Source organism: Nannospalax galili, unplaced genomic scaffold, assembly GCF_000622305.1.
Source record: "Nannospalax galili isolate Female #2095 unplaced genomic scaffold, S.galili_v1.0 scaffold529, whole genome shotgun sequence".
Lineage (NCBI taxonomy): Eukaryota > Metazoa > Chordata > Mammalia > Rodentia > Spalacidae > Nannospalax > Nannospalax galili.
In genome coordinates, this window is record NW_008360309.1 from 1,784,624 (window position 1) to 1,793,370 (window position 8,747).

At 54.3% G+C, this 8,747-nt stretch overlaps 1 protein-coding gene across 2 annotated transcripts; it reads right to left on the reverse strand.

Moving 5' to 3' along the window:
• Positions 1-367: 367 nt before the first annotated feature.
• Positions 368-3,990, reverse strand: Pgls (6-phosphogluconolactonase). 2 transcript variants are annotated; one of them, XM_029559333.1, is made up of 5 exons: positions 3,558-3,990; positions 1,910-2,125; positions 1,296-1,397; positions 985-1,125; positions 368-713 (listed from the first exon to the last, which is right to left on the reverse strand). In XM_029559333.1, the coding sequence occupies exons 1-5, from the start codon at positions 3,849-3,851 to the stop codon at positions 576-578; spliced, it is 891 nt and encodes a 296-aa protein (XP_029415193.1). In that variant the 5' UTR covers positions 3,852-3,990; the 3' UTR covers positions 368-575. The 2 variants fall into 2 exon arrangements, with proteins under 2 accessions (XP_029415193.1, XP_029415194.1); XM_029559334.1 differs by having other exon boundaries at positions 1,910-2,017; positions 3,558-3,970.
• Between the last annotated feature and the right edge of the window lie 4,757 nt (positions 3,991-8,747).

Below are 8,747 nucleotides of genomic sequence, written 5' to 3' on the forward strand. Positions count from 1 at the left end.
GCCACTATGGATCAGGAGGTAGCTGACCATGATAACCATGGTATATAGTAAGCACAGATTCCAACACTCAAACCGGAGAATGGGACCAGATTTGGAACGGGAGTGGTTTTTGGTTTGCTTTTGTGGTGTGTTGCTGGGGATGTTAGCCCAGCTTTCATGACTGCTAGGCAAGTGCTACCGAGTCTTACCCCCAGCCTCTAAATAAAATTCTCTTTAGATACCCAGTGTGTAGTACTCTGTCTGCAACACCCCAGGAAGTTCCCTGCTGTCCCAGCACCCTGGGACTCCCCTCCCTGATCCCAGCACTTAGGCCTGTGGCCCAGGTACCCACCTGCCCCATGCCCATTGAGAGTTATACCACAGAAAGTTCCAGAAACACCCCTTTAATATCCAGTTGGCCAGCACAACAGCCAGGCTGGGAAGGACTTGCTGGGCTGGAGGCTGAGCCACCAGCTTCCAGCAACCCCAGGGCTTTGCCACAAAGCCCAGAGCAAAGAGGTTGGGAGGGGCCAGCCCTGGAAGGTCCCCAGCCACTGTGCAGGTCGTCTACATAGTGGGTCTGGTCTGTGTGGTCACTACAGCGTGGAATGCTTCTCAAATGGCACAGAGAGCAGTCGGGCAGCTGCCTCGTCCAGAAACCAACACAGTTTCCCAGTGTGGGGTTGCACCATGGCAGCCGGCAGAGGACTCTCCTCTCTGTCTTCCAGGATACGCTGCGCAGAGACAGAGCAGGAGACATTCTGGGCCCCAAGTATCCTGTGGGCCCAGCACCCCAAGTCTCCTACAGGTGGCTTGAACTCCTCTGATCCTCCTGTCTCCACCTCCCCAGGGCTGGGATCACAGGTGTGCCTCTGTACTTGGGTGCTGAGGATTTGAACTCAGGCCCTGAGATAGTCCAGTGTCCTAGGACGGCTGCTCCAATTCCCCACCTCCTCTGGGGTCAGCATGTGGGGTCAGGGTCTGTTGTGGCCCCTTTGTCCTCACCTTTAGCACAGCTGCCTTGCCTTCCCCAGTAGCCACAAAGATGACAGTCCGGGCCGCATTCAACACTGGAAGTGTTAGTGTCACCCGCTGTGGTGGTGGCTTTGGGGAGTCGATGATGGGGGCCACGATTTTCTCCCGCTCCTGGGGGTAGGGGGAGATGGAGTGGGGGGGACAGAATAAAGTCACTCCCACTCTGCCACTGTTTGTAGTACTGGGATGATGAGTACATGTGTTTCAGATGGGGACCTGATGTCCCACAGGGCTGCCGGGGTAGGTGCTGATACCCAGGGGAGCCCTAGATCCCCACTCACCTGCAGGAGCGGGTGGCCAGGGAAGAGCGAGCAGGTGTGGCCATCTGGGCCCACACCCAGGATGAGTAGGTCAAACACAGGTATGGGGTCTCCATTGAAGGCCTGGAGGGCAGGTTAGAGAACAGGAGGAATTGAGGGGCTCCATCCTCTCAGCTCCCCATCCTGTGGTGCCCCAGTTTCTACCAGTTTCCTGTTGATGTGGGGGCATAAGTCCCACATACCAGCCCATCCCCAGGGCCCTCAGCACAGCAAGACGCCATCATTGCACAAAGCCATCAGGACGTGACAGAAGGTCTGCAGGTTTCTGGCACTGGTCCTACTCTGTAGCCCAGGCCGGCCTTGACGCTCCTCCGACCTCTCTGAGTTCAGGGTCCCAGGCTTGGGTCACCGTTCCAACTGGACCACAGGAGTGGCAGGTTCCACCCTTTGCCATTCCCATGGCCAAGACCCCAGGGTCTGGAGACACCCCACCCGAGACAGAAGCCCTGAACTCCTAAATCCTAGGAACCTCCACATCATATGCCCAGGCCCTCAGAGGGGACTGACAGTACACCCCCAAGCAGTGGCTGCTGTGACAGTCTTGGATAGCTTCTCCATCCAGTCCTGGGACCCACCTGCCTCAGTTTTTCAGCATAGTCCTCAGCAGCATCTGCCACCGACAGGGCAGGGTTGATGGTGAGGACCTGGCTGTCGGGGATGGGCAGCTTTGAGAACACCTGTGTCTGTGGCAGATGAAGAGAGTGAGTGACCTGGTGTCCTCCAGCCCAGGATGCCCAAGCACAGTCCTGCCTAACCCCCATCCACAGACAGGAACAGGGCAGACCAACAGCCTGAAAGTCAGAAACCAGTATGTTGCTCAGATTGGGACCCGGCTGCCCCAGACCAAGAACTCCTATCCATCCCACATGACCCAGTCTGGCCATGCCCAGAGCAGACAGGAAAGGCAGGATGGAGGCTCTACCAGCCAGAGCTCATGGGACTGAGGACCCTGAACACAGGGGGCTCCAGACTGAGGATGACAGGAGCCAAGGACAATAATAGAGTCTGGGAGACTCTCAGTCTGACTTACTGTTGGAGCAACTGCCTTTATTCCTGCCTCACCCATCAGTAGCCTCTGACCACAACACTAAGACTTGGTTTCAGAACTTCAATATGGAACCTTTGACTGTGTCCTCCCATGCGACTACTTAGAAACCCTTTCTTCTTTTTCTTCTTGGGGTGGGGCTGGAGGGCATCAGAATGGTCTTGTGTAGCCCAGGCTGGCCTCCAGCTATGTAGCAAGGGATGACCTTGAACTCATCACTCTCCTCCCCAGTGCTGGGATGACAAGTGGGTGCCATCACATCTGGTTTATGTGGTTCTGGGGATGGAACTTAGGACATGCGGCATTCTTAGGCAAGCACGCCACCATCTGAGTTACAAGCACTCAACCAATTGAGCCCAACACCAGCCCCCCACAGTCCACTATTTAGTGTTCTTAGGGCAGGTGCCATGTTCAGGGTGGTGCAGTTTCAAAAGTGAGCTTCCCATCGAGTCCCTTGGGGACAGGTGTGAAGATGTAATACTCCCAGACTCTGAGGTGGGTGTGGTGGCCCCTGCCTCAGTACCCATGGAACTATTCACCACTGGGCAGGCTTTCCCTGAAGGGCAGGTGAAGGGCACGGAGTAAGCCAAAGATGCTTAAGAGTTCAGTCCTCCATGCCTGTTTCCCTGTGTGACGGAGGGCACTCTCTCCTCTATGGGGTTATGGTCCAGTGTGCCTATTAGAGATGATTTAACTGAAGCCCAGCGCGCCCTGGGGACACACCCCAGAGGAAGGGCTGCCCAGGACCCGCCAAGGCCGCCAGAGCCCAGGTGAGAGCCGCAGCGTCCCGCGCGACCTTCCGGAAGTGACCCCGGCAGCGCCGATGCCGGGGCACCCGCGAGGCCCAGGTTCACCTCGGGCATCTCGACACCCGGGATATAGATGTGAGACCGCGAAATGACCCGAAGCGGTCCCCGTAGCTGGTGTTTAAAGGTGGGCGTGGCCTCCCCCGCACACCCCGGACTGTACGCCTAGCCGCAATGTGAGACCCGGGCAGCAGTGCCGCGTTTAGAGACGAAAACGCGGAATGACTCCGAGCGGCCGCCGTAGTCTGTGGCCTCCATGACCGGCGGCCCGGATGTAGGTGTGGTGCGGGGCACTCGGCTTGGGCCCGGGCGGCCTCTGTAGGCCGCGTGCCGTACGTCGGCGCGACTCGCTCGGCTTCGCGTAGCGCTCACCCGGTACAGGCCGTACGTGCTCTCGGCGTGCTCGAAGGGCACGAGGCGCTCGTCGCAGAAGCCGACAGTCCAGCGCGCAAGGCCGGCGGGCCCGGAGGGGGCGACGGCGGCTGGCAGGTCTCGGGCCAGCATGGACACCAGGCTGCCGCCCGACAGTCCAAGCGCGAAGCGGCCGCGGGCCCCCTCGAGGCAGCACGCGGCCCGCTGCGCCACCAGCTGCGCCAAGGACGCGCCCAGCTCCTGAGGGCTGGAGAAGACCGAGATGAGTCCCGGCGCGGGCGCGGGCGCGGCCATGGCTACAGGGAGGCGGAAGCGCTCCCAGAAGCCGCTAGTGCGTCTGCGCGAGGGCCGATCGCGAATTCTGCCCCTTTTGAACCGCGCCTTGATTCATGCGCAGTTGTGCGAAAGAAGGCTCGGCTAGGCTGGGCGGTCCGACCGGTGGCTCTGGAGGATTGTTTGCAGTCAGGGCGGGCTGGGCGGGACAGGCTGTTTACAGAAGCAGAGCTCCACTTCAGTTCGGAGGGCTACGCGAAGATTCCGCATCGCTCGCGGGGTTTGGGGTAATGTGAGGAGGGGATTTTTGTTTATAATTTGAGTCAAAGACACTTGTAGCTCAAGCTGCTTCGTGTTTGGCCTGTCGGGCGGCAGCCTGGTTTCCGTGCTGGCCCGAGACCTGCCGGCCGCCGTCGCCTCCTCTGGGCCGGCCGGCCTTGCCCGGTGGACTGTGGGTTTCTGCGACGAGCGTCTCGTGCCTCGAGACCTTGAACTAATCTTCCCATCCCAGCCCCTGGTCTTAGTGCTGGGATGACAGGCATGCAGCTGGGCTCGAGGGGGCAGCAGCTCCCCGCACGGTATCGCAGCAGTGAGACAGTGGAACGTCTGTCTGTCTGCAAGCCAGTAGCCACACACGTCCCTTTACATAGCATTGAAAAGAGGCTAAGCCAGGTGTGGTGGAGCATCTCTTCATCCTAGCAGGCAGAAGGATGGCCACAACTACAGAGTGGGACTCCGTTACAACCGCTCCCTCAAGACATCCCGAGTGCATCATAGGAAAATATGTTAAGGTGGTGCTCCTCCCACACTGCTCTATAAAGAATAGAGTCCCTGCCAGCTAGGTGACGGACGTCTTTAATGCCAGCACTCGGGAGGCAGAGGCAGGTGAATCTCTGTGAGTTCAAGGCCAGCCTGGTCTACATAAGGGAGTGCCGGGCCAGCCAGAGCTGCTTAGACCGTGTCTCAAAAAAGAAAAAGAAGAAAAAAAGTCCAGAGAAAAGATGGAAATGATTAAGCAACGGCCCCCAGATGTCTTGTGGACAGAACACGGATGTCTTAGTGCCAAGAAAACTCAGTGTGCCACCATTCCAACTTCCCTGCTGCTTCTAGATGTGACACCATCCCTGAGTAGGCTCATGTGACTGAACAGGTGAACCCCAGCTGCGGGAGCAATTTTAGGAGAGTATGGAGCTTTGAGGACTGATGGTTAGGGAGTCCAAGTAGGTTAACCAACCTGGGCCCTGCAGGTGACAGCTTCCGGTTCGACTGAGGCGCTACTTGGAGCCTCCAAGACCAGAGCAGCTTCAGCCACTTCTTCCCCAGGAGCACCACGATAATCAGCAAAAAGCAGGACCTCGGGTATTATCTCCTCAGCGTTGTTCCTGTCCTGCATTTATCAGCAATAGGAGTGGCTGATAAGGGCTGGAGATACAGCTCAGCAATCAGGAGCACTGGCTGCTTCTGTGGAGGACCTGGTCCAGTTCCCAGCACCCACATGCTGGCTAACAACTGTAACTCCAATTCCAGAGGATCCAGTGCCCTCTTCTGGCCACTATGGGCATTGCACACACACAAGTGCACTTAAATACATGCAGGCAAAGCACTCCTCTACATAAAATTATTTTAAATACTAAAATAAAGAGTGGCTGATACGATAGAGCCCTCAAACCTAAAGCTGAAATCGGAAAAGTTGAAAACCAGAGCACTTAGTTATTTGGTCCAGGAGCTAAATCCAGGTATCCATGCATGCTGAGCCCAGCTGTGCCACCCAACTGCACATTAGCCCCCATCCACAGCTTCCTGAGCACTGACATCTGGCTACAAGTGGACAGTTACCATAAAATGTTACAAGGACAAACTCATTAAAAAACCAGGTGTGGGCCAGGTGTGGCAGCGTACGCCTTTAATCCCAGCACTCGGGAGGCAGAGGCAGGCGGATCTCTGTGAGTTCAAGGCCAGCCTGGTCTACATAGTTCCAGGACAGCTGGGGCTACAGGGAGACCCTGTCTCAAAAAGACCCCCCCCCCAAAAAAAGCCAGGTGTGGTGGTGCACACTTTAATACCAGCCCTCATGAGGCAGAGATAGGTGGATCAGGCCAGTCAGAACTATAGACCCTGTCTCAAGTGTTTAGATAGATAGCTCAGGAGATAAAGGCACTTGACACACAGCCTGAGTTCAATCCTGAGGACCCAAATGGTGGAAGGAGAGAACTGACTCCTGCATGTTGTCCTCTGACCTCCACACACCTGCTGTCACATACACAAATTGTTTTGGATGTCTAAAATTCATTTCAGACTGCATGTTTAAGGCATGAATGACAGACATCAATGCCTTTTCTGTTTGGGTGGGAGTCCTAGTCCCAAGAGGCTCATTACACACATAGGAATGGTCTCAAAAATTCAAATTTCAACTGTTCTTGGACCCATTATGAGGCTGGTGCAGGAGAGGTACCTTGGAGTTCAACAGCCTGGGAAAACAGACTCCATTTCAAAAGAAAGATGAGGGAATAGACTAGATCAGTGTAGAGCCCCTACCTAGAATCCTCCAGTGAGGGGCTGGGGATGTGGCTCACAGATAGAAATCCTGCCTGGAATCCCCTGGTGAGGAGCTTGGGGAGCTCAGTGGTGGAGCCCCTGCCTAGTGTGCATGAGACCCTGGGTTTCTTCCTCAGTGATGCAAAAGAAGGAAAGTGGAAGGAAAGAGAGGAGTGGCCCCTTAGAAGCCTTTCACATAACTGCGGTGTGAATTGGCTCACATGTGGCCCCACTAAGCGTTAATAACATAATTGCTGTGGGGTGTGAAGGCCAATGGGTTGTTTTCTTCAAACTTAAAATTGAATTTTTTTTTTTTGGTCTTTTTGAGACAGGGTCTTCCCTGTAGCCCCAGCTGACCTGAACTCACTATGTAGACCAGGCTGGCCTTGAACTCACAGAGATCCACCTGCCTCTGCCTCCCGAGTGCTGGGATTAAAGGTATGAGTCACCACACCCGGCAAAATTGAATTTTTAAAAACTATTGGTGATACTTTTTTTTTGGTTGTGTTTCCACAGGACCTCAATATGTATGGGGGCAGCAGCCTGCTGCTTCCATTTCCAGAGGGCAGGTTTTTGACAGACATATGTCTTTGTGTGTGATTGGCTATATTTCTTTGTTTTTTTTTTTTTTGTCTTTTCGAGACAGGGCATGGGCAGACTCAGATTGTCAGCCTGCTGAGCCTCCACACTGACCCTCTTAATGCTCTTGCTGCGCCCATAGATGGGTGTATCACTGTCTCTGGGGCACCAAGGGTCAAACCAGGGATTGGGGTTCCCTAGAGACTGGAGTGAGGCAGGCTGAATGCTGGCTTGGTAATCCCTGTTTGAGGCTCCCTTGGTTCTATGTGGTGTGGGGTCGCTCCCTCTCCTCGTGGGCCGTTGGCCACCACTCCAAGAGGACAAAGGGAGTTGTGATGGCTAATCCTGGGTGTCAACTTGATTGGATCTGGGATTAACTGAAAGAGATCTTGATTGGATCATCTAAAGCCAGAAGACACACCCTAAATGTGGGCGTTACCTTCTGATGGCAGCCGGTATGAAAGACCAAGGCAGAGCAGAACGCCAGGCTTTTTGGCTGCTTGCCTTCTCTCTCGCTGGTGAGTTTGTCTTGCTGCTGTAGACTGAAGACTAGCTGATCTTTTGGAATTTGTCAGACCTTCAGCACCAGACTGGGACTGAGACATCCAGCCTTGTGGACCGAGCGACTACAGATTCTCAGCCTCTCCAGTGTGGTGCAGCCATTGTTGGACTACTTGGATTCTATCCTGTAAGCTAATCCCATAAATCCCTCATTCTACCGGTTCTGTTTCTTTGGCAAACCCTGACTAATACAGGAGCAGAAGCGACGAGCGGGGTCAGGATGGCCAGTGAGCAATGAGGGAAGAAAGCCCTTCCGGGGAGGCAGGTTCAGTGATGCAAACAGCTCCAGACTCAGTGAAACACTCCAGATTCAATGAAACACTCCAGATTCAGTGAAACAGCTCCGTTTATTTAGTGGGATGTTAGGGAAAATACAGTGTGGAGGCCAATGCTTCAGCTGATAGGTGCTCATAGTATGCTTTATTTACATGTGGCAGTGGGATCCTATCATCCAGCTATAGGGCAATGCCTAATTGTCATATAGAAAAAACCTGGGGGTTTTATTGCAGGTAACTATGCCAAAGGTCATGTTCCAAATAAGGTCAGGCATCCGTGCTTGGTGGCACTTTCCAGGTAGGAGAGTCCTTCCATATGGCGCCGAGCCCCTTAGAGCTATCCAGACATGGAGGACTACAACCCTAGCAGCAGGGTTCCCCAACAATGTGGGTTGCCATGTGAATATGACTGTCCCCCAAATTCATGCAGAAAGTTTTGATAATGGTTTTAGAAGGTGAAGATGGGGGCTGTTGGAGCTGGCTCAGCAGGAAAGGTGCTTACAGTCATGTCTGACAACCTGAATTTGATCTCTGGGATCTACATGGTGGAAGGAGAGAACAGACTCCTGTAAGTTGTTCTCTGACCTCCACACATGTGCTATCTCGCACACACACACACACACACACACACACATACATAAATGTAAATTACAAACACACAGAAACAGTTGACGGCTCATACCTGTGATCCCAGCAGTAGGAAAGCAGAGGCAGGCAGATCTGAGTTTGAGGCCAACCTGGTCTACATAGCAAGTTCCAGGCTAGCCAGGGCTGCAAAATGAGACCCTACCTTGAAAAAAAATTTGCACATGTTGAATGGTGGTTCATGCTTATAATCTCAGCACTCCTGCAGGAGGATTGGGACTTTGAGGCTAGCCAGGGCTATATAAGGAGACAGCCTCAAAAATAAGCTTACAACCAGGCCAGGCATGGTGGCGCATGCCTTTAATCCCAGCACTTGGCAGGC